The sequence below is a fragment of the Ooceraea biroi genome, chromosome 10 (genome assembly GCF_003672135.1).
Source record: "Ooceraea biroi isolate clonal line C1 chromosome 10, Obir_v5.4, whole genome shotgun sequence".
In the NCBI taxonomy this organism is placed as follows: Eukaryota; Metazoa; Arthropoda; class Insecta; order Hymenoptera; family Formicidae; genus Ooceraea; species Ooceraea biroi.
The window spans coordinates 1,706,671-1,733,246 of NC_039515.1; the positions used below are offsets into that span (position 1 = coordinate 1,706,671).

General features: G+C 41.5%; 2 protein-coding genes across 3 annotated transcripts; one reads left to right on the forward strand and one right to left on the reverse strand.

Moving 5' to 3' along the window:
• Positions 1–1,219: 1,219 nt before the first annotated feature.
• Positions 1,220–6,018, reverse strand: LOC113562776 (putative lysozyme-like protein). Its single transcript, XM_026973184.1, has 7 exons — positions 3,021–6,018; positions 2,775–2,900; positions 2,592–2,708; positions 2,113–2,371; positions 1,814–2,005; positions 1,592–1,740; positions 1,220–1,515 (listed from the first exon to the last, which is right to left on the reverse strand). The coding sequence occupies exons 1-7, from the start codon at positions 3,272–3,274 to the stop codon at positions 1,383–1,385; spliced, it is 1,230 nt and encodes a 409-aa protein (XP_026828985.1). The 5' UTR covers positions 3,275–6,018; the 3' UTR covers positions 1,220–1,382.
• Positions 6,019–6,122: 104 nt separating this feature from the next.
• Positions 6,123–25,963, forward strand: LOC105274747. 2 transcript variants are annotated; one of them, XM_011331113.3, is made up of 8 exons: positions 6,123–6,922; positions 11,987–12,147; positions 14,747–14,904; positions 20,239–20,395; positions 20,472–20,768; positions 20,914–21,227; positions 21,323–21,666; positions 21,739–25,963. In XM_011331113.3, the coding sequence occupies exons 2-8, from the start codon at positions 11,994–11,996 to the stop codon at positions 22,499–22,501; spliced, it is 2,187 nt and encodes a 728-aa protein (XP_011329415.2). In that variant the 5' UTR covers positions 6,123–6,922; positions 11,987–11,993; the 3' UTR covers positions 22,502–25,963. The 2 variants fall into 2 exon arrangements, with proteins under 2 accessions (XP_011329415.2, XP_011329416.2); XM_011331114.2 differs by having other exon boundaries at positions 6,125–6,922; positions 21,347–21,666.
• The last annotated feature ends 613 nt before the right edge of the window (positions 25,964–26,576 follow it).

The following is a 26,576-nucleotide window of genomic DNA, read 5'->3' on the forward strand; positions in this document are numbered from 1 at the left end:
CTATCTCGCCTATATTTGACGAAAAACTAATGTCGCGCGGGAATTTCAAGTGTAAGTCTCGGAACATAAAGATTGCAACATCGTGATTAAATCATTCACACGAGCGAAAATTTAATGTAAATTTTTAGCACGAACTATCAAAATGTCTATGGCCGAATAATCAGAAATTTATGCACTCAGATACTACCCAGGCAGCACAACATTGGTTTCAAAACCGTTTCATAAACGTTTTGCCGTAACGTTTCATAACCATTTTATTGAAACGTTAATTTAGGAGAAAAATGTCCAACGAAAAAACGTTAGGAGAAACGTTTCTTTTTCGGCAAAAAAACGTTTCAGAAACCATCAGAAAAATATTTATCAATTCTATATATCAGTGCCTCAAAGATAGACAGAGTTAAGTTACATTTTTGTAAAAAACTAGATTTTTATATTTTATGAATTAGTCTCTAAATTTCGTGTAGTGGAATCTCACTCTTTTGAAATATCACTTCAAGTAAGAGTGATCTCAAAAGTTTCAAAAGAAAAGAAGAAAAGAGTATTGGATCGGTTTTCCGGATGGTTATTTATAAGGTGATAACACAAATGTTACTTGCGAGAACGTCACGTCTGGCCATCTATCGGTCGCTTGGTGAATCAGAGGTGGGAATCACACACACTTGTGTTGATTTTTGTCTCTTGTTCCATAATCGAGTACATTGAAACGTATGATGTAAAAATAATTAATACTCGCAAAGTAAGTAGAAATTACTATTTTTTCTATATTAATTATATAATTTCAAATCGATTTAATAAAACACATTTTTCGTTTCTGTGGAAAGGTGAAAAATACGTTTTTAAAATTTAGGTCTAAAAACGGTTTCTATTTAAACCGTTTCTTAAATGGTACTTTATGTTTCTTAGACATTAGATACGTCTAAGAAACATATATTAGGCTAACATGTGTTACCTGGGTATAAAGTACAATAAAATTGATAAAACATAGACATAGCTGACTTGGATGCAATATATGTTTTAATTATGATGTATTATCAAATTAATTATTATAAATCGTATATATTTGTTAATTACTATAATAGTGAATACATTTTTCAAAACGCCACATATGTTACATACACATATTGAGATTGGTACAAAAAGTATTTAAAGATAATTTTAATTGAGTATCTTTCCTTTCCCCATAATGATATATATATTTTCCTATTTTGTATATATTTTTAATAAAATCTATTGATCATACATATCCTTAATAATATTCTTTAATAGTATTTCATGATACTTAATATCTTTTTTTATATATTAAAATGAATTTTATTTCTGTGCATGCTTACTTATTGTCAAGTAGTTAAGTGATATATAATCATGATTAAAAGATATTTCATTCACAATTTTCCTACGTAATTACAAATAAATACGTCGCAACTTTTGTTCTCCGTTGCAGTGCTAACAGCAAGTTTAATTAAATTTTTCACATTTGCGTTCACACTGGTAGTATTTAATACATTGTCCTGTATTCTGCGGAAATAAAAAATTAGTTATAATTAATATACGTAATGTTGCGAAATATTCAAGCATTCAGAAAACTACGTACAGATTAGTAAGGTGATATTTACGATTTGTATTTAAGATTTCAACATCCTTTCCGAGATCAGATAAGTAATCTTTTTGAATTTCACATGTCAGTCTTGCAACACATCTTGGGGAAACGATCAATCTGTTACTGGAGCCATCTTTTCGTATCTATTCAAAAATGGAGAAGATCGGCATTTCAGTAAAGTTTCTATGCGATGAGATTAGGTCGTGCATAATATACCTTGGCTAAATTTGCTCTTAGCATGTGCAAAATATAATCCATCTGGAAATCCGTTTGCTCCTCCTCCGAGAAGGTTTCCGATCTCTTCCTCCTTCCAGCCACGATACCAAGCGGCAAGAGAACCGGGTTCGAAGCTAATGCCGCTGCCGCTCCAATCAACGCGACACCAGCTAGAGCTTTTAATGCTACGGCCTTAAAAAACATAATTTTTAATCTATGGGTTCTTCTACGATCGTCGAATTTCATATAGACATTTATTTAAATACGGAAAGAAGAATATCAATTTTCCAAACAAGTACCTTTTGAGCGTGAATATTTCCCGTGTGCTGAGACACACCTCCATCCGAAAAGGCCTGTTCGCCAGGACCGAACTCGTCTCCATCGGCCAGCGTTCCCGAAATCCCATAGCCGCCGGTCGAACCTCCATATCCAATCGGTCTACCATAGCCCCCGTAACCACTAGTCCCATGACTATATCCTCCAATGTTCCCCGAGCCGTATCCCAGAGTGTTGGGTCGGTTAGTACTTTCACTTCCATACACTGGACGCGGTATATATCTTGATATAAAGAATCATGAAGGATTAACAAAATGCAAATTTTCAAATTTAAAATGATGCTTTTCTTCGTACATACTCTTTTAACGTACATTCTCTTGATAAAGAGATGTTAGTCGTTTCCCAGATTAAGTTTTGCACTAAAAATATCTTGTAACGTGCAGAAACGCCACAAAGATCAACGAATAATTTTATAATAGCAGAGAGTTCGAAAAAATTTTACCTGTCTCCCGACTGACCTCCTCCATAGTACCCGCTTCCGCTTCCTCCTCCTCCTCCTCCGGGTCTACCGCCACTTCCGGTGGAACCCGGGGGGCGACTTTGAGTTTGCCATCCGTATCTGAAACGAAACTTTGCGTCCTGAAATTTTTATATACGCAGGAGATAGCCAATAAATTAGCTATACCTGTCGATAGGCTGGCGGTCGCCGTATTGCGAGGGATATCGTCCGGTCTCCAAGGGGATCTTGTTGTAATTATAATCGGGTCGTGCAACTCCGCTGGAGCTGTATCTGGAGCCACAGCAGCTGGAACTTGCAAGTAAAAATGTTCCATAATCCAAGTTGTTGCGAAACTGTCATTATAATTATTCATCATGTTTTAGTAGAGTCACGTTTTCGTAAAAGCTGCGCTCTATTCTAGAAAATATTCACTTATCTCTGGACCCGGAATTCGAGTCGCGGTGTATTACGGTTCTCGGTTTCTTGTCGGTCTTTTCCAGCTCTTCGTCATTGCTGTCACCTGGAATAAGCTGCGACGAGTTTTTGGCGTCAACGATGTTTACCAGGAGTCGATCCTCCGAATTGGATTGTCTCTTGGAAAGTTCGGTGGTCGTCGTGAATTCACTTTCCTCTGCCAGCACACAACAGACACCGAAAATGATAAGAAGAATTGGGATGTACGTCATCGTCCCAATACGTAAAGCACGAAAATATTTAATGCACTTCCCTTTTCGAAACCTTATCCAGATATCGAGTGTACTGATAAGCGAATAATTGCAATTGATATCGAGAAATTTGAGGAGTATCCGCTCTAACGTAGAGATGACAGAAAAGTGAGTCTCTAATTTCCCAAGTTTCACCTATTTATATAGCGGTCATGCATGGGATGCTGTCACATATTCACCCTACAGGGACGAACGTAAAGCAGTTCTGCAGCTAAATTTACTGTTGCATTTTTTCAATGATTAGATTCTTAAAACTTTGAAGTTTTAAAATTTTTGCGTCTTCTTCCTTGAGTCGATGGATTTGGTTTATATCTGTATATCTTACACGGCATGTGTTTGCATGTTACTCAGTATTTAGCTTTTGTTTCAACTGCTGTGAATTCAACGCGAATTTCATAAATATCTAGAGTTATTTTTAAATATAAAACACATGCCATGTTGTTTAAAGAAATAATATTCAGTAATTTTTGCTCTTGATACATAAAGCAAATTATTTTATGAATAATTGAGATTCTTTCGCGACACTGTTGTAATTTGCATATAAAACATTACCACGTGTGGCTGCGTCCCTGAAGTCACAAAGTGTGACTTTAAACGTCAAGCAGCAGTGCGCTAGCGAAAATAAAAGTGTCGCTAGCGAGTGAGCCAACAATCGTCACGCCAGGTTATTAATTAAAATGTCCTATCGTCACTATATTTTCGTCATTTAGTTACGAAATTCTGCAGATCGCCGAGGCAGGATGTCGATATGTTCCATGGACATCGCGTTATGGACTGCATTTTTTGTATCCTTTCATTCTTTTAGGAAACTCGTCGAATCCAACCAACTTTCTCTTTTATAATTAATGTCCAATTAATTAATTAATTAATTCTATTTTCACGGAAGATCATGAGATTTGAATACTTTTTCTTTCATTTTCTTACTTTCCCTTCGCCACGGTTCTCGCTCTTTCCGCGCCACGAATATCCGTTTCTAATTTCGGTGAAATTTCCAGCAAATACGTAATCCCGTATTTCTGTTTAATCCCCGATTTGTAATGGTAAAGGGCAGATTTGTCAAATTGTACGATAATATGTGGATTACAAACTTGGAGATGAACGTAAACACGATTCGAAAAACTTTGGCGAACTTGCGATCGCCAATTTCCTACTACTTCGTTTCCTTAATGGATTTCGCCGTTACGAAATGCGGGCAGGACAATTTGTTCCGCCTGGGTGTCCGACACTGTGACCAATGACCGAAATTATGCGAGTACACCAAGTCCATGCTGCTTCAGTCCCTTATTATTACAACATGCCACGAAATATGTAGGAGTGAAAAAGATGTTATGTTGAAATATTAGAACAATAACTGTCCTTGCAAAATCATAACAACCCAGGCTGCTGTCCTACTTTTCTAGCATTTGTACCAATCGTGATTGTGCAATAGATCGCTGTCGAGTAGTCGAGTAGTCGATTTTATCTCGACTAATAAATAAAATTATATATAGGATAACTTGTTAAAAACAGTTATTGAGGAAAGTTAAACAATTAAAGTGCACTTTGATTATTCGCAAATGGGCTCCCGTGCATAAAAAGAAACGTTCTTCGGCCGTTATGTCGAATACGCGTGTTCGATCAGCCACAAGAGCCGGTACGAGACACAGGCATTAATTTAAGCAAAACCGACAACCCCCGCGAGGGACGGTGAGGCCACGATGAAAGAGAGGGCCCGATTTCATTCGAGAATACTGGGGACGGGACATTAGGGGGCTAATTTAAGGAAAAGAGGTAGGACGGGGTTGCACGAGCGGGAGCAGGACGAGATGTAGGTGAGAGAGAAGCAGAGGCCGGGGTGGTCTGGAGAAGAGACACGAGATCGCGGAGAACCGAGCGAGAACGGAGTAATCAATACGCATTCACACGCGGTGCCTCGTATCCCCAGTTTCCATGGGAACTGACGCCCACGCATGCGTTGGTCCAGAGATGCTGCCGTTCCAACGAAGTCGTCGAAATCCGAATCAGTCTCGCGCCAACCATCCCATGCGCGAGAGGCTGTTAATACAGTCAGCTCTGATTGTTTGCAATCAGACACAGATTGGCAGAAGCATCAAATAATTATTTCATGTCTCAAGAAGAGAGATGGGTTAGAATATGTCTTTATATTTGTACAATTTTGGCCCTTGGAATTAAAAGTCGATTGTTTAATTTATGTAACATAGTGTTCTGATAATTTTGAATTTATATTAGAAGAATTATATGTTAAAATGCTAAAGAAAATGTACATTTTATCTGTCAAAATAAGTTAAATACGAGCAGCAATGTCTAAGCGCTTAAAAGAATTAATCATATTGGTTGGAAAGGGGGTGGTTCATACATATCTAAAAAAATAAAAAAAAAGAGATAAGAGACAACGCAATGAGATCTTTTTTAATAGACAGACTTTGCAATTTCGTTCGACATTCTATAAACAAATTATCGACAAATCTTCCGAAGGCCATCCTGTATGAAAAGGAACGTTCGTACAATGTTGTCGATATCTCGGTCCACGTTACTCGGAGAACGATCGGAGTCTTCGACGTCTAAAGCACGGACCACCAAACGGGATCGTTCCCCCGACGACGGTCATCTTGGTCGCTCTATCGCCGTCATTCGAGGGGTTCAGCGCGGCATTCGTCCGACGGATGTATTCAATCCCCCTCAGTCACCCTTCCGACAGCACGAGGGTCATGCTGCTGCGGTGAGGGGAGCGGGGTGGCTCGTTGTGCCGGGGCGCCTGCGTCGAGTCCCCGATGACGACTCCGCTAGGTAGGTGCTCGACCCGGACGCAGTCGGGAGAAAACAAGCGGCGGGTATCCTGCTGTCCTCGCGCGGAACGCGGGCTTCTTGTCGGAATTACGACGAAACGGGGGAGAACGTCGTCGCGAGAACGAGGGGACGAGGGTTGATGCGACAGCGCTCGTGCAAATGGTTACGCGCGGTTTTATGAGTGCGATGCGGCGGTACTCACCCCCTTCGGGATGGCATTGAACGACGGTGAAGTTTGGACAACGATGATGTGAAAAAAAGAAAATCGAACGTTCGATAATACGGCGCGCCACGATAAGTTCGTTGAATCCCTTTCGAGGGGAGATCCAGGCTCGACGTACTCGATGCGATTGGAATGCACTTGAACGAAGGCGCTGCGGCAGAGAGAGGGTGACGCGCGGGTCGAGTGATCAACGCGGATTTTGTGTTGCACGCGTCGAGCGGTCCAGCGCCAATCTCCGTGAATTCCCTCTCCCTCTCTCTCTATCTCTTCTTCTCTCTCTGTGGAATTAGCGTGAGACCGTGATCGCAGGGTGCCTGTCGTTCTGTCGTCGAGTTTCGAACATCTCCAGCGAGTTTCCAGCGAGGAAGCGTTCCAACTTGATCTTTGTCGGCTTGCGTGTGTCGTATTGTTTCGGGCGCAGCCGGATGCGACGTTGAGGGAGGTTGCGGAGGATGCAGGCTGTTTGAAGGAACGGAGAGATCGGAGGACACCCCGGTGTTCGGTGCAGCTTGTTTCAGCTGCTTTTAATTGCCGATCGCATGTGGGTCACGAGTTGCATTTACCGCTGCTAACGAGATAGAAGATTACTGAGCCAAGAGGTAAGCCTGTTAACTGGTGTTACTGATGGGCAAAGCTGGCGGTTCGAAGAATAAGATTGATTCGGGTATTAGCGCAAAGGAGGAGGAGAAGCTTCACGGACGAACGATCACATCAACGTGAAATAAAGCTGACCAGATCGATTTTTGCACTCGACATTTGTTTAGAATCTCGATTTCAATAAAAATTTTATTAATACAAAACTTTGTTAATACAAAATGATTGTTATTGTCGCCTTTCAGTCCGGGAAAGCTTGCCGGCATTTAGGTACTCCAAATCTGATATGGTCTAGAGGTGAAAAGAAAAAGGACCTTCGAGAAAATTTATTGGCCGAAGGATTGTTATAATTTATTTCCTAAAATGATTCGATAATTTAATAGTAGAGTAACTAGGTTTTAAGTATAAATTATTATATTTTCTGGGAAGCGTTGTATGATTACGTGGGTTTAATATGAGTCTGGACAGCAAAAAGAAAAGTTATCAATTTTCTTCGCGGCGAGAGGTTGAAGTCACGTGGCTATAGTAGGTGCCTGCAGTTTACGGTGTCCTTAACCTCGTGGAAAATCAATGTTCTTCACCTACCGGCAGTTGTACGTTCCACATACGATGTTTAAGTAACTTCGTCTGGGACAATAAGCGATAGCAATAAATAAAATAAACCGGAGAACAATTATACGGCGTCCTGCAGAAAGAGGAACGCAGCGTTTCTGAGATCAGATGAGACAAAGAAGGTATTACGAATATTAAATGAACTGAAGCTGAAATTTATTTAAAGGCCTCCTTCGCTCTCTCCCTCACATGGACGATTTATAAGGCCCATAAAGTTAACTTTGCAATTTGCATAGCTCGCTGCGTTTGCTACTTGAAATTTAAATAAAGCACTAACGGATGAGCGTCCCTTAAGATATGCAGCAGATTAAAGGCTGTTCTTTCCGGCACAAAGGGATCGGTAATGAGAACTACCGCAGTGTTTGTACAAGAATCGCGCTTCTTTTAGTCGTCGTCCTTCGTGGGTTGCTTGTAACTCTGGGGCGTTCGCCCTACCAAATTGTTTAAAGGAGAGCGTTTGTGTGAACGATTTCTAAAGTAAATTCAGAACCGTTGAGGTGATTGATGATACAGCAGCAACATTTTGGGAAATATGTAGTTTCAATGATTAATGAGATTCCTTCAAAAAACCGTGAGACATGAAATATTGTACAAAGTATATTCATTTATTATAGTATAATGTAAAATGAAAAATATATAACATCAATAAAAAAAAGAAGAAAGAGAGAGATTGAACAGTTAAATACTAATGTATAAAAACTACCAAAGAGTTAACATTAAGATATTAAATATTAATAATACATATTTTTAACTGCTTTATTTTTTGCTTTCTTCTTTCTTCCCTTTCTCTCTCTTTCTTCTTCTTTTTTGCGAATTATTGTATTATTTTATAACATAATATGACGCGAAAGAGTTCTTATCTCTCACGCAAACATCTTTTTCACATAAGCGATCCTGCATTTATCAGATTGAGATCACTTTTAGCGTAGCACGGAAAGACGAGTCTTTCTCGTATCTCTCCTCTCGAAGAAAAAAAAACTGATGTGTATCGACCGTCTTCATGTGCTCAACATTCGGTGTGCGGAGGCTCGACTAGATTTCGTTTCCCCTTAACTCCCTCCTCGCCGACTCTTTAACTTAACTCTCACGAGGGTAAGGCGCGAGCGGAAAGGGAGCAAGTCGTGCGTTTTCCACGCCGCTATTCGCGTGGCTCTCGAATCTGTGCTGTTCTCTTCGTCGTTGCGGCCCGTTGTTCCCTCGTCGAGGATGATAGGGTATTATCAACCGACGGCGTGTGGTATCTTCGTGACGAGGGACGCGTTCCTTTAGCGACAATCATGGATCCATCCGAATATCATGTCCTCACCATATCATTTGTATAACATCATTGAGATATAGGTGTTATTTGTTCTTTCATGTGGGGCGTTGTCTTCGGTTTTAGTTCGTTCATGCTAGAAAGCAAAAGCGCGCGAATGTGTTTACGTTTTATTCGTTTTAGGCTGCGTTCCGTTATTTGACTGCCAGTACAGAAAGCTATAGTTTATGTCACGTATACTATAGATTTTCAGTACTGGCAGTAATATCGGAATATGGGGTTAGTAAGCTAAAGATGGTGCACATAGTAGTGCAGTACGACTGTATTCCTTTCTATATCAAATTACTATCTAAATATACAACAATATACCAAACTGTGCTGGCGACGTGGATAGCCAATATATAACCTGAACAATAATTTTCCAAAGTTTCTATATATAAACAAGTTTTAATATCGCGGTTAATATTAAACGTGGCCACGAGGCAGTATAAATTACTTAACGTGCAATATGTATGTACTTTTAAGCAGACAGCGCCATTTAGAAACAATTCCGCTCCAGCGTTACAAATTAAAAAACCGCAGCTTTTGTGGCTCCCTTTTGTTCGTATTTAATTTCTTGTTTAATCATCCGGATACATATAGATGCAAAAATTATCCGATGAAATAATTAAACGTTCATTCAAACATGGAAGTTAAACTTTCAAAAAGAAAAATACAATACTTTTAACGGTTTTCGCAATTAATGTGCAATTACGTATTTTCTGACGGGAAATATTTTTTTACGGTCTGGAAATTCCACGAGCGCGATCGATAGACACTCGAAGTCGAGATTTTGACATTCAAGCATTTCGACCGTATCTCTCCGAGGGGAGAAGATCCTCGAGCATTTTGCGTATCGTAAATCCCGAAGTCGAGTCCGTGAAATCGCTGAAAAATTGTCGTGGCGTGCATTTAATCCCAGCTTTTGGGCCGAGTAGGGAGGGGATGCAAAGGGCCACCCGATGCCGCTTGTTCTGAAATCTGCGGACGGGACATTATCGCTCGGCATTCTATCTCTCCCCAAGCCGATGGAATCCGCCAGTATAGCTCGTACGTACGCGCAGCTGCCATAAAATCCTTGCTAGCGATCGCGCGCTTTCGCTTCGCATATACCTTCCGTATCCGGGATCCGTGCAGGAGAAATATCCTGCAGGAAACTATAATACAAAGAGAACGCAGCGCCCCTGCTCGCTGATCCGCGAGGAATCCCAGATAAAAGTTGACCCGTGCAAACCGATAGAAATTGAAATAATCCGATGCGCTTGGGATCTCCGATTATTTTGTTTCGACGAGAAAAGCTGTCTTCGATCATGCAATCGCAATAATGTATCGTTCAAAATTTCTTCTTACTTATTTTATCTCTCAGATGTTTCTCCTTGTTTACCTAGATAGCTAAATGGAGGTGTATTCCAGGTATATAACTTACTTGACTCATAATATGAACTTTCGTATATATATAAACTTTAACCGTTCGTATTCGTACTGAAAAGCAACATTTATTGATACTTTCTACACAATTGGCAAAGAAGTAAATATCTACGATATCAACGTGGTTAGTTGAAAATTCACCGTGAAACACTGTTGAAAAATTTATGCCCTCTCTACATAGCCACTTCGATTCGGTCGCCAGCGAATGGATCGTATGAAACGAATACCATTGGGGAAAGCATCGTATTTGCACCGCAGCGTCTACCATGCGATACGTATTGCCTTGCGAGAGACGTATATTTGCGTACGCGTGTTCGAGACGCGTGAGGGTGCATTCGTTTACCCAAAACTCGATTTCGCAGCTGGAGTAATTGAATTTCGAGTGCCGGTGCCCGGATATAGGTGCGGGTGGCAACTCATAAGGCCAATGTCGCAGTTGAGTTCGCCTTCTTCGACTAATTGGATTTTATAGCGTGGTGTACCCTATAGACATCCCGATCGCCAGACATTGAGACGAGTTTCGGAGAGAACGGTCAAAAGAATTTCAACCGAAATTAGCGAGACCTTGATGCAACGATCCATCTGGATTACATTGATTATTGTTACAAGCGGATTTGGCTTCCAGGAGTCGCATTTGTTGCCGTTTTGTTTCCAATATTTCATGAATGTTTCAGTCTACTTCACCAAAAAGAGAGACAAGTCATTTATAATTCTGTCTGAGTCATTTATAATTACTTTAAATCGTAACACACGCAATAAAATTATGATAGCGTTTCTCAAAATGTGTGCTGATATTTCAGCACGTCAAATAGACTGTTTCTTGGAGCTTCTGGGAAAAGCTTGTTGATAAATCGAGTGAAGAAACTAGGGACACGGAAATAGATTATCTCGGAGCAGATGTGCGAGGCGCGTTACTAATGCAACAGCGTCGAGGGAATACGAGTCGGCCAATGGTGGTCAACGGGTCCTTCCTTTGGGGAACAGCCTAAAAATCGTGGCACCTTTCCTCGAAATTCAATCAGCGTTTTATTTCTTAAAAGTTGCTAGAAATCGGCGTACGTCGCTTCAAATAAAATGCGGCGCGCTACAACGTGACGATTATTAACGAAGCCTCTAGGTAGATTCGATCATATTATCTGCGTCTCGACTCAGTAAATATTTAGCCCCGTATTATGTACCCTCCGCCTGAGCCTCTTAGATTACTCGAAATTGCACATACACAGAAACGAGATCTCATAGATATTACAAGTGTTTATTTTAGTCACCATTCGAATCTTAATTGAACTCATTAAAGTTTAAACAAGCTCGTTGCAAAGCTGAAAGAAAATTCGAATTTATTCAATTATGCAAACTCCGAGGCTACTGTTGTCAAAAGAAATACACTGGTTCTGAAGATACAGGGACGGTTAATAAATTTAATCTTTGTCTTAGCTTCCAAGAACGATTTCCTTCTTCCAACAATCTAGTAGATCGAGGGAACATTAGGAGCGTAAAGGAATAAGATATCAGAGAAGCTGAAGGAAAACTATTAGTACGTTATTACATGACTATTCGTATCTATTAGGATGTCATTTAATTTCTCGAGATCCTAATTGGCTTTAGATAAGACCGTATAGAGTCATCAATGTTCTAATGCAGTTTATCGCGATGCGACAAAAAACTTCAGTAATTGTCCGTCGATGTGAAATAGCGGATACGATAAAAGTTGATCGTTTTGATCGCGTTTTTGTTCCAGGAAGAAAATGTGGAGCTCGGTTACTGCGGCCGGCACTGAAAACGGACCAGCACCGCCATCGAGAAGCAAGCATAGCGCTACTCTGCTTGCCGGTCACGTATACCTTCTTGGGGGTCGAAATGGAAATTTACCCCTCAAAGATCTCTGGCGATACAGTCTCGGTGAGTCTGTGTGTGTTTCGTGTATAAACTTTTATATGCGTCCCACAATCTGAGCTGATCGTTGAATCTTCAGACATCGGAATATGAAATGGCTGCATTTTTAGCTACGAGAAAACCCCGTAATTACCGAGGGAGTGGAACAGCGGAGTATTTCGAGTGGTTCGTATAACGCCCGGGTATAATACGAACATCGTTTCTGACCAGCGCACCCCATCGCATTCGGCGACGCGCTCCCATGGAACGAAGGGTGCGCGCTGGAATTTGAACGGGGTTCAGCCTGATCAATAATGCACCATTATTAAAGCCCACGTACATCAGCTAAATCCGCGGGCGATACTCCGCAATTGCGTGGTGTTTCCACGGAGATCAGACATGTGAATTAATTGCGCCCGCCAGCTATAATCGGTGGCTTATGTACGTGACAGGGAGAGATTTTCTTTCGACTGATTGTTTCAGCCGCCTTCATTTGGAGCATGAGAAAAATAATACCTTGTCTTGATCTCCTGCGCTTGATCCTTTATCATAATTCTTTTTGTTGTGTCACACAGCGCGGTTGATTAACAAACTGGTTCATTCGTGTCGCAGTTCCGGGAGAGATTAGAAAGGCTAATGTCTCGAAGCCAGTTGCGAAAGGGGCGACAAAGTCAAGTGTAATAAATGTAGCGCGAATTCGTGTCGCCTATGCATGCGTGCGTGCGTGCATCAGCGGGTCCCTTAATCAGAGGGTATTGTTCGGCTGCGCTTGTCCGGGTGAGTACTGAAGCAGCAGTCGAAGGGTTCGGCGCGTAGCAGTTCGTTTCCTGAAGCAAACAATGTCCCTGTCGCCACTCCCTCGTTTTAAAAGCCTAGCTTTGTCGATCTACTTGATCTTGCAAAAATATTGTGATAACTCGAGGAACCACGAGGGTACTCCAGAACGGAACCCGTTATTGTTGCACCCTCTCCATCATCGGGACGCTCGAGAGCCGAGTGTGGGTTGCAATTTCTGGGGGAGGTGCGAGGACATTTAATTGGCGAGCATAGGCGGAATTGACGGAGAAATATGAAAATTGGTAAATTTATTTCATGATCGCGTCTGTAGCTTTTGTATATGCAACGTTCCGCGTGCGAAACACTCTTGACATTCTCGCTCGTGTCACGAAGATACTTAATGAGACAGACTCTAGTGGCTCAATCGTTGTACGCGGCACGTATACCCACTTGTACCGAAATGCGGATCTCTCATGGGCCGAACACGCTGCAGTTTCGCGTGGCCCGTGCTTTTAGACAAGAGGAGGTATTGTTCCGCTGCCAAAACTAGATACGACACGTGTATCGCGTAATCAATGTCGGGCATCTGTAGTACTGAGCTCCAGCAATATCAGAGGCACTTCAGCCAAGGTGTTACGGTTATTACGCGAGTCTTCGTAAGCTTCGTCATCGAGCACGTTTCGCTGGAGAGTCGAAATTTTTGCAGATATCGACGAGTCAGGTGACGGGTAACGGAAATCTCGTCTGCGAATCCCATCGATATTTCCTCCCTTCATTTTTTTATGGACGTTATCATTCCTCTCGTAATAGCTCCGAGTGAATAAAAAGGACGCGAGATGGAAGGGGGAGAACGAGGGTTGAGGAATGAAAGGAAGGCGCGGTGAAAGAGCTAAGATCACAGGCGCATGGACTCGACTCGGAGAGAAAAAAAAGAAAATAAAGATTCTCAAAAGAGCGATCTAGTTTACGATAAAGTTGCGATCATTTAAATGGAAGAGAAGGAGAACCATTTTGCGCCATTGCGTTTGCACAACATTACATCGCGGGAGGAGATATAAAATCAATTCAATAAGCAGTAAAAAGAGAAACAAAATGAGAGAGAGGAAGAGGCAGTAATCGGCAAGTGCAGCAATATTTTTAGATCTCCGTTCCTCCTCAATATCCAGCATATATCAGAGGAATATTTATTCTCATCCAATATAACTCAAATTTATGCGCTCCTCGGGGCCCGCGAGCTGCCTCGCTTTTATATTTTCGTCTTTCGCTGGGGGAGCGTGCTCTGGTTTCCTTTTCGTGATAATTCCTAAGGGCGCCCGGATGTCTGTTTTATTAAAAGGCTGCGTCGGCAAGACTTTTAATATTTTCTTCGTAAACTGCGGTCGTAACGATCGAGAGAGCGTGATGAGAGATCTCTGATGATTTCCTGTGATGATTCCTTCCTCTTCATCCTTAACTCGTGTAAATAATGTGTAACTACATTATTAACTGCGCAAATCCATGAAATAGCCGGCGTACGGCATTAACGCGACGTTAAATACGGGAGTTTGTAATTAGTGTTGCAATTACAGTTCGTGTCGTGTAAAAAGTATCGCAGGGTCTCATTGCTCTGAAAAGCGGTCGCATTCTTTGGCCGGGAACTAGAACGCGGAATGTATAAGCGTTACTGCAGAATAACAGAAGCCGGGTATTAAAATGCAACGAGTGTATTAGCAAAACTCGCGTGCCGCCGTGTCGCATTCTCGCCAATCAGTAACATGCACTTTCCGTAATAGCTGCATATAACCCGACATAAAAATGTCAGATTACGTGACGAACTTGTTTGTCATACTTTTTCTCCTTTTTCTTTCAGCGGAGAGCAAGTGGGAGGAATTGCACCCAGGGGGTGAAAGGCCGCCGGCGCTTCAGGAACACAGCGCGGTAGCTTACAAGGATTGCCTGTACGTTTTCGGAGGCGAGCTGGGCTTCTCTGCTGGAACGGAAACGCCACTTTGGGTCTACAATGTGAAGGTATTGTGCATGTAATATGCTTCGTAATGTACGAATGGCTGCGTCGATTTCCTATGCGCGTGGCGTATGTCGCGCATAGAAAATCGATTTCAGCGAGAGTAATGCCACTTATGAACGACACCTTGCTAAACGCTAACGTGTTCCCACACTTCCGATAACGATCGCGGCATCCACCGTGTCGTGTCGCGTCGAGGAAACTCTTAATGATCTTTCCCGCGACGAGGGGAACGAGCGAGTCGAGAAGGGGGCGACGAGAAGCACGAGAGACGAGAAGAATCGCATCCCCTCAAGAGAAACGTCGCTTAATCGATAGCGACGTCATTGACAACCTACGACTTCTACACGGTAGCATGTAAAACTTCCCCTCGCCTCCTACCCTTGCGCGGTAACACAGAGGGATGGTTTCGGCGAGTGTGACAAGCTACCGTCAAAGGCAGCTCGGGTGGCTTATTCGGCCAATAGCGATTCGTGGATCGTAGAAACTCGGTGAGCTATCGTTGTCAACCCGCTATTCTCCGACGTCGAGCGCTCCTCGAGGAGAATAATAAGCGTGACGCGGAAAACGAACAACGAGACACAGGGTGGCTAGCTTCTTCCGCTATACAAGAGGCACGTCTCGCGTGCGGAAAATCAATCCTCTGAAATGAGAGAAGCTTGAAGTCTTAACGGCAGCTCGTGAACGAGGATGATTTAGTGAGGACATTGAACAAACTGTGCTCGCGGGAATAACAATTGCCTTAATAATTTGCGTTTCCTGGTTACATCGATTCTATTATTCTATGGAAATACCTCACATACATTCTATATTAATCCCATCATCGTAATATCTACATTTAGCTTCAATGCGTTTTGTAATTTTGTTCTTAGTAAAAAATAATAAATTTGTAATGTGCGATGCACTATTTGTGTCGCCAGAAAAGAATCGTTGACGCAGTTGGATAATATTCTGGCATTAATTGTAACGGCGTTTGTTCAAAGTTCTGCTTGATTGGATATCGTGATCTGTAATTTGTATATTGCTCGAATTTAAGGGAAAGTGGGAAGCATCAGTGCGCGATATTATCAATCAACTTTGGTGCAGTCATCCAATATTGCCCTCCGTCTCGTTTACCAAACCGAGAGGGTGCCAAGCCCTTCTTTTGGTCCCCAAACGGCAATGGCGGCTGCCCGGAGGCTGCCCGTCGCCTCTCCTAATCAGATCGCATAGGTCGTTCTTAACTAAATCTCGGTAACGAATTCGATACGAATTCCAGACGCGAGGCATTACCGGAAATCGTGAAAATATTCCAGGCAATACTATAGATTCCTTAAAGTTCAGAGTACGTTAACTTACTCACATCGTGTTCTTCCTATCAAAATTGATCAGTTGCAAGTCATCGAATGTTACATCATGATTCCATCACTTTGGATCGCGTATTGTATTCTCTGTTCAGAAACTGGACCTTTAGTTTCGACGTTGACGCAAATTACCGCGTCCAACTGTTCGATACGTATCGAAACGTTTATGTAACTCTCCATTCATACCGTCAGAGAGAATGATAGGAGCTTGTCGATATCGACGATGACGAATGAGGTGTCTCCCCGCTGGAACACGCTCAAGGCGCCGGATTACTCCCTGTTCCGGAGATACGATTGGATTGCAATCGATCCGCAGGACATATAGTCGCGGTATTGGTCTTTGGATTAATCTCGATGTAGTTGATGATATCACAAGCTAACGGATAATGTGCGGCTTGCTGCACAATGAAGTTAAACGATTTAGTTATCCTCGACGTGCTAATTAAGAGAAACCTTGTTAAAGGAAGAAGAAAAAACAGAAAGAAAGAGAAGTACGTTACGAAGTATCGTATACGAAAGATTTCGTGTTGATGGTACGTTATTTGCTTTTCCTGTGATAGTGTTAACATCCGCTGACACGACAATCTGTACTTTTATACAATATTCAAGAGCGACGCATCTTTCGCGGTGCCTTGAAGAGCAATTCAAGTAGAGGGTACCATTTGGCACAGCTGGTGTTAACAGGCTTTCTATCCGATTCGTAACCCTCGAAACCGGGCAGGGTTTCGTTCTCCCGAGGGTAGCTCCACTCACGCGCGAGGCATTAAAAATTAATAAGCACGCGTCCAAGCACAGGATACGAAATATCACGTCGCCGTGCTGTCTGTCTCTATTTCTTTATTTGAAGACGAAAAAATCAAGAAAGCGAGAGACAGAAAAATGGATTTCCTCATTTAACAAGACCCTAAAACTTAATGGAAATTTATTGTTTTTTATTATCCCAAGCGTAATCCAATGAAGTCGTCCAATATCATTCGTGCAAATGCATTCGTAGACTTGCATAGTTGCACTGATTTGCATTGTATGGCTTGATACACGGCTCTGTTTAGGGGCGGAAGAGGGAAGGATGGATGAATATACGGTTCGCATTGTGATTTTCCTTCGTCAGCAATGGTTGGTTATCTCTTTCACTCGACAGGTTTCATCTACCACACATTATTCCGACAATCTCTTCCACATAATTCCATTTTACGTTTCTGCGTCTACGAGACAAGAGAAAGAGGAAATCGTCTGCGCTTCCGATGTCCCTTTTTCTCCACGTGAAATCAACATAAATCAAGTGAAATATTGCACTTTCTTGTCCTCAGACGCGAAAATGCAGATTTCAAATTGAAAATGCACTTCACGAAAAGACTCCGTTGTCTCCTAGCCAACCCTTTTTTCGCTGTTTCATGTATCCGATGGTTTTTTTGGCCCAGTTACCATGGTTACTCTTGGTCGATTTATTTTTAATCGTTGGACCGTGGAGGAAACACGGGGTTGGGGGGGGGGGGAGAGGGTAATCCCTTCAGCAGTTTCTGCCTGTTCGCCGTGTATTATTGAAATCCGCGTTACGAATGCGTCAGGCAAACCTGATTGGTTAAACCGAAGGGACTGCTTCGGCGCGTCCGTTCTGCCCCTGCCCGCCGCCAACCTGTCTCTTTCACTTTCCCTCTGCACTTCGTTAAAATGCTCCCTCGTTTATAGCGGACGGAACGCGGAAGAAGGCGCCTGTATGCCGTGGCACATCTTCCACTTCTCTTTTCGTTTCTCTAGTTTGAGAAGAAATTGTTCAGACTCGGCACAAGTAACGAGGATGCTTTTCTCACTCTCCTGACACGACAGATAAGATCGTATTTTCCCACCGATGGCATTGTAATTTTTTCTCAAAAAATCAATTCCACTTTTTATAAATTTATAACTTCTATAAGCGTGTAAGTGAAATATCTATCAGCTGTTCTGATAGTCGACGATGCGTTCATGAGGGTGTCCAAATATCCCGCGGCTCCTGGACACATTCATGACACCCTCCGAGCACGAAGCCGCCGGTCTTTTTGATGTGCAGTAATCACGGGGGCTTTTACTCCCGTCAGCGTACTCTATCGCGTTTTTCTCCTTTGTGCTGGTTTATTGTGCAGGTGTGCGTGACTACACGACAACGGCTACGAAGAGAGTAGTTATCGCCAGCTAAGAGCGCTCAAGATAATTAACGTAACACAAAGTACGCGCGCCTAAAGTTGACGGTTTGAAAAAATCCGGCTGCTTCTTTTTTGCGAATCTTAAATCTTGATACATTGTGTACCAAACTTACATTCTTCAAGTCTTGGGTATTTTCAATAGAAATTTAATTTTAGAAAGGACAGTTTTAATAAAAATACCATTTCATGCATGCATCGTTCACAAATTAATTTCTTCGCTTCTGATTTATATATTATGATGAAACTTGCACAAATGTTAGCCTTAGCGTTAAAATGAACATGTTCGTAAGCTGCCTATAACATTCGGCTGTACAAATATGGATATGTTCGTCTTCCACAATGTGTTAAATCGGAACAGATTTGCGATGTCAACCCGCGTTCTCATCTATCAATCGCCACTCTATAGGAAAGAGTGGGAAAAGTCTTTCAAATCTGTTCAACGAACGGTTACACGGTCCATTTACGAATATTCCGTCTGTCGGCGTTGCAATTTCGCGAACTGTGGCATCTCGAAGTAAAGGAGGCTGATGCGATTTCAAAAAGCTGATTGATACGCATACTCCGAAATTTTCTGCTAGATTAAGCGGTAAATCTTTCCGAGGGCCGCAACATGTATTGATTTCATCGATACACGTATGTACAAAGAAAGTTCTTTTTTTTCGTGTCACACGCTTTCATGGAAACTGTTCCAAGGTAACATGGTAAAAATAAATCTGTTTACATTATCTCTCTCGCTACGTAATAATACTTATTTTAATAACAAAATATTGTAGAGACCGCAAAAGGAAAATACAGGAAGACACATTTTAATTTCCATATTTAAGAGTCTTTGGCTCTAGTTATATAATAACAATTATTTTATGCAAAATTTTATACAGAAATAATCAAGCTGTCTCAACTTGGTAAAATATTTGCATCGTATGTAATGTTACATGGATTTGTTTAATCCTACAGTTGCATTATTTCGCATATATATTATTTATCTTCAAACAGAGAGAGAGAGAGACACGCCATCGTTCCTTAGCATAATCTATGCTATGGCTTTATGATACCTTGCCGGTAGCTTTACATATCGCATATATTCCTTTATCCAGCTGCATGCTTTTCGTGACTAGCGAGTAAAATCTCGACTTATACAACTATTACCAAACTCAAACATGCACCACTCTTTCGCCTCCCGTCTATAATAATTGTGCATATTGCCCGTCCACTTTAGTTTAATATAAATAAATGTACGCGAAATATTCACGTGATTTAATCATATTATAAATTTACTTATAATTACATCATAAATTGCTTGGTTCATTTTGACTAATATGTTAATATTATATATAAATACGTGATTATATGAGATATATGCGATATTTTTATAATGAATAGTTAATATATATTACATTACATCGGTAAACGCGCGTCTTCGCGAATAAAATATTTTCTGAAATTTGCATCTAGCAATTGGGTGAGAGAATTATTTCGCATCTCTATTCAGTGGCCGTGGCAGCAACGATTATCGCAGCCCCGGGAGTTAAAGCCGAACCTATTCAGACGGCAGAATTGAAGGGCCGCAAATTAGAGGTCTTTATCCCTTTTGTTGCAGACTGCCCTTATTATATTTGGCATTCACAAGTACTCACGAAAATGCCGAAATGCGCAGGCTGCAGAAGCAACTTTGCCTATGATCACGCGGAAAATTATTCTTCTGTCTTGAAATAGAAGAAGATAATCTAACTCAAACGAGAAGCAATCATAGAAAAATCTAATTAAAATTACGTATAACAGTAAGAATCCTCGATTAAAAATTTGTCGTTCTGACTTTCAGACCAATACATGGAGGAAGGTGAGGGCTCAACGGGGTTGCGCGGTTCCCAGGGGTCGCAGAGGTCACACCGCCCTGGTACATCGTGGACAGATGCTCATATACGGCGGCTATCAGGACCTACGTGGAAGTTCTCCCGAACTGTGGGCTTTTCATTTTGGTACACGTCTTTGCACTTCGCCGCACTTCGATCGATGGATAACGAACAGCGATTCTTATTCGTTCAACATTTACAGAAACGGAGTCCTGGCACCTGCTTTCCTCGAGCGAGAACGGACCAGCTGCGAGGCACAAGCATTCGGCGGTTTTGCACGGCGACGCGATGTACATCTATGGCGGAATGACGGATTTGCAAGAGAGGAACGACTGCTGGCGTTGGGACGTCAATAGCGCTTCGTGGTCTATGCTGAAGAATAAACCTGGTCCTGGACCTCTCCATGGGCACGCGGCATGTAGATTGCCGAGTTGCATGCTCATCTTCGGCGGTGAAAGTGGCGGTTTAGCGACCAACGAGCTTTGGAGGTTTCATTTTGGTATGTATAATACTATATTTGATTCTTCACTATTTAAATATCTTAATAAAATATCTCTGATCAGACATATATTATATTGCGTGAGAATTTTGAATATTTTATATTAAATTTCTATTGCACGAGCTCATTAAATACTTTTTGACAGGTACGGAAACGTGGGAAAAGCTAACAGTGCCGGGACCGAAGCCACAACCGAGAGCTGAAAGCGTCGCTCTAGCAGTGTCTGAATTGCTGATTCGCGGGACAAGTACGGACAATCCAAAACCAAGGTTGAGGAATCAAAGGCCCAGACTATCCAGCAACAGAATGTCACCAAACGAGGCGCCCTCCGCCAGGCCAAGTTTCCTTAAGGAAATCTCGAAATTATCGCAGATAAATCTGTCCAGGCTCAGCCATCCGACCAAGTGTAGTTACTCAGTCCTCAGTGGACATGACGACAACGAGGAGAGCCCTCAGGAGGTATGTACAACACGTTCCTAATGAGTCGCCTAAGTCACATTCCCGTAAGGCGATCGCGTATAATCTTACAGTGTGTCAATTAGGCCTGCGTGCAGGCAAATTCGTATTATCCTTTTCAGCAAGTGGACGCTGAAGTGGTCGAACCCACCACGGGGATGGTAAAGTCCCGCAGTGCCAACACGCTGGCCCGTCGCAGGCAGAAAGTGTCGGAGGGGACGACGCGGACGGTCGACATCGGCAATACTAACAGTACCATTTCTGGTATGACCAGAGATCCTATATCGGTGCCAAACTTTCGTGCTTTGACGTTACCAACCCCTGTTCTCACGCCTGTAGAGGCCGCGAGGTTGGTCTTCGTAGATCCGGACGAGAACAGTGACGGTGAGGAACGCAAGGAGCCGCCCACGTCGAGACTAATTGAGGTTCAAGAGGAGAGACGGTAACTTCATGAACTTTACAAATTCACCGTTTTATTAAACATCACAATTATTACACGCGCAACACGTTGCAGAGACTTCGCAGCGGTGCATCAAGCATGCCAGCCGACGCGCGGCGAGAGCTACAGCTCACACCTGTACGAAGCGGCGCTGCAAACTCCAAAGACTCCGACGACGACGAAGATACCCACATCCGCGTCCGTGAGATTCGCCGATCTCGAGGAGGGTGAGGAGTCGACGTCGGATTACGCGAGTATCGAGGCGAGAAGCCCGGGTGATCCACTTGCGGAAGATGACTGGGTGTCAGGCAGAAGAACGAAATCGCACCGGCCGATCGTCACCGCGTCGACGATACGGGAGGGCCAGTTCGGCTTCTGCAATCCGAATTATCTTGGTTTGGACGAAACGAGGAACCACCATCATCACCATCATCATCATCATCAACAACAACAGCAGCAGCAGCAGCAGCAGGATGGGAAGTACGCGAGGTTGCTCAATAGCCCGCCTGACAGCGTATTGGAAGACGAACCTGGTAGATCGGCCTCGCAGACGTTCGCTGAACTGTTGGAACTCCAGGAGATCAAAAGGGACATCAAAAGAGCACCACCGAAGAGCCTGCCGCTCGGTTCGCCGTCCAGGAGAGCAGTGAGCGCGTCAAGGGCCGAGAGGCAAAGGGCGAAGGTGGCGGCAGTGGATGCAACCGACGCAAAGACGCCTTCCTACGGTCCGGCGCCCTTGTACGTCTTTTTGGTCGGCGGCAAAGAAAAGGGTCAAGTCACGGTGTTCGCCAGGCCGGTCTCGCTCTGGAAGCTACAACTGGCGCCGCATATCTTCTAAGGATGATTGATGGCCTGCATTTTGGCCCAGTCATCTGCGCGCCCTGCGTGATAAGGAGTAAAACTCCGGTGATTAAGGAAAGCGTCAACACGGCGTTTCGTAGATATTACTCGCGATAAAACTGGCATTCACGAGGAATAAACTTTTTAATCGTTTATTCTCATTATCTCATTTTCCCGTTTATTCACGTTTTAGTAGAGTTGAATTGAGCGTTAATTTTATCTATGTTCTTCATTACGAGGCGAATATGTTTTTATAGTTGAGAGTGTTAACTTCTTACGTTGATATTTGTTACTCGCTATTTGCGTTATGTTTCTTACGTTGCACGCTCAAGTTTGGAAGAGGAAGCAATTGGACGAATCGAAGTATCGCGTGACGTGCCGAAGCATAATCACCGTATGTGTGCGTGCGTGTGTGTATTTCTGGAGCATTGCCATCGATGTATTTTAATGCGCAATTTAGAAGTACATTTTATCATGCAGAAAGTAATCTATCGTAAACGGATAATGTAATCGCCGATTTGAACGAGAAATAGAAGTTTTCATTTCTTATTTAATAATGTGGCAAAACAGATAGATCGATATTTGTAGTTAATAATAAGTACGTATCTATGACGTAGACATTCAGGACAATTTAGGGAGATTTTTTTCATCCCGTTATTCTTTCTTTTGTACACTATATTTCTCAATTTAGAGATCCAATTAAAATTTCTCTTAATAATTAACAATTATTAAGTAGAAAGAAAACTACTACTACATTCGAATTGCGTTGTCTTATTTTTTTGTACAAAGAATTAATATCTTTTTTCCATTAGGTGTTTTACGTTTATTAGAAAACAAATGCATCAGATCAATATTTCTATACTGTATGTGAATCTTATGTACGTAAAGTAAAGCCATCAAGCGATACTTGCGAACTGCAAGTTCATATTGAACTAGCAGATTCGACGCGAGTGTTCTCAATGTAGGTTTTGTAAAAATACGATGAATGTTCAAATGAAAGCGCAAATCAGGTCGCTGGCCGCCCTTCACTCATTATTGATTGAAGCGCACTTTATTGATCAACCATCTCTCGCATCGCAGTCTTATAATCATTACCACATCCGTCTTTCACTTTTACGATGCGTACTTATTCATAAGATAATAGGATACCAGACTTCTCGATTGCCAAAACACTGTTTGAGCTGTTTGAATGAACACTAGTCAAATGTAGAAAATTGACCTGATCTGCGCTCAACTATCATCGAACGTGCAAAACTTAATGTGCGTAAAGTATAAGTTAAAAATTAGTGTCAAATACGTAAGCTTAAGAGGAAGTAGAATTGGAGATGTGGATCAAATGTTGCGATGTATCAACGTGTGGTTGTGCCCACTCTAGAGATTATTACTGACCGACTCTCCTATTCTGCGATAGATAGATTTTTATAAAAAAATTCTAGCTTATTTTCAGTCGACACGCGACGCAAATCAGTAAACTGTAACCCCCTAGCAAACCGAATTTACCGTTCTTGCGAGCGGAATGTAGCCAAACAGACGCAAAATTCTCGAAGCTCGAAAGCTATGTGTATAATGTATGTTGCCTAAAAATTAGCGACAATCTCCGCGAATTATTGAAAGATTCCGAAGATGCCAACAATGCGCGTAAAACAGTTGCTCCCAAGCATTCACCCGAATGTTTTTCGATTCTACGATGTTTTTCGATCATCAAGATCGAATTTCGCAAGAGAATCGCAAGATGAAATGTCAGTTTCCGCAAATATAAGTTAACTCGTTAAACTTTCATCATTTGTACCGCGATTATTGTGCGCGAGTATAATATTAACGAAGACTAAGCACAATTCCTTTTCCGAAACAACTTTTCTGAGATCACGAGGTGCAAGGATTTGGGAGCCACTGATATTACAGAAAGAACAAAAAAAGAAAAACAATTGTGTTCCAAGAGACTATAGTCGGTGTGTTTAGCGTCGGTGGTCTCGGTTGATTGGGTCGTCGCTGCAGATTGCGAAATCGATGAAATCGAAAGTCTATACCGTGATTGTATGTACGATCGTAATAAGTTAGTCGCAGTAAGCAGTATAATGTAAGTAGAACAGACGCGAGACGGTAAAGTACGACGGGAGCTCTCTTGTTCGTGTAGAATTTTTATGCCCGTAAAGGCCCAACCATGTAATCCATCCATAAGTAGCTAAGGTCGACGTGGCTTCTCATGGGCTAGATATTGAGAGATGCTTTTATTACCGAACTTCGATACGACATAAAGTATGGTCTTCTTTAGTGCTGCTTTACGATGTTATTCACGCTTCGATCGCCACAATTTATTGCGGAGCAAATATTTATTACGACATATATGGATGAGTAATAATTAATAATTACACTGCAATCACATCCTGGGCGAGTGCAATATTAGAATTATGAAGCATGAAGCAAAGAGCTTGAACGATGTTTCGTTATGCAAATCTCTTTTAGTTGGCATAAAGCGAAAGTGACTTATTGCTTGATTTGATTTGCGTATACAGTTACCACTAGTTATGATCGTTTTATTGAAGAAGAATTGGAAGTTTAAGGTGTCCATCTCTGCGAAAAGAATTTCCTGATATCTAGTCTCGGGCCCCGAAATACCCGAAAATCAATGTTTTCCATTTGTAGAACTAGTCAATTACATCTCAGTGTACAAAACTTAAACTCTAAATGTTTCGTATTATCTTTGCTGTACTGCATTTACCCTCGTATAGACATTTCATCTCGATTGCATTTTGCTTTCTAAAAGTTAGGAGTCATCCACGTTTCCGTAAGGGAGTGCATGAATTTACAACGCACTCCACGCCATTGACCACGTGGACACGAGCAACGATTTCATACGAATCCATAATTGTCCGGATACAAGCGCGTTTACGCGTGACACGTCAGTTTCGAGGAGAGATGAGCAAGAAATTTGAACAACGTGAAATAGAAATAACAAAAGCGAAAATATATTGAATTATATGTTTCTACTTCCTACTTGAATCAATAAGCTTAAACACATTTATAAACGCATCCGCGTCGGCATAATTCATGTGCCGCACATGCACTATCGATTAGAAGAAAACCAATCGATTGTAAACTCTCCTTTACCAGTCCAATATCACAGAGCACAATATTTTTTCAGAAACCAAATTTCCAACAAAGAAATGACTCTTGTTCACAATCATTTCTATTTCTACGTTTAATACCGAGACAATATGTAAACTAATATATAATATATGTCATGGGACGAAGCATCGAAAGTAGAAGCAGACGAATTGTGTAGATTTAGTTTTGCAAAATGCCATGCCGAAATCATTGTAGTTTCATGACAAAACGCAGAAACAAAATAGATTATATAAAATAAGTATCTCGTCAACAAAAGAATTTCTCTGAAAACTTTAAAATGTATTATAAAAAATTGATTTAGAAATTACTGACATAAAATATATAATACAAAGAATATTAAAAATGAAAAATATATTTCTATACTACTGATATTTTCGATGCTGGTACTCATGTAATATAGACAGTTTCTCGTAGCTTAGCTACAGCATTACTTGCAGATTTATTATCTCGCATTGAGCGAACGTGTTCATTTAATGTACGCGAGCGTAATTGTAGTTACGACATTGTGTTCATTATCCTCTGCAATTTGAATGTCGATGCGAAGGTACGCGCCTGTCAATCCTTCAGCTCTTTAGTTCTTGTATAATTAATCTTCGATTGATGATAATCGGCAACGTGTTTAGTTCAACCGCATTGTAATTAATGTAACAGTTATTAATGGAACAGTATTACTATTATTAAAGAATATAATATATAATTCGATAATATAAAATCATGTCATTTTACTGCAAATTGCATGTTCTTCACTACTTTATATTTTTACTTCATCCTACAATATTCTAATAGTTATTACTGTTTTAAACACATTTATGTTTATTCCAAAGAAAATGTTTATATTTAAAACAAGAGAAAATATTTTTTTAAGAAGCTATAGAAAACAATTAGTTACTTGAATTGTTACTTGAACAAAAGATTAAAAAAAAATATATCTTTTATAAGAATAATAT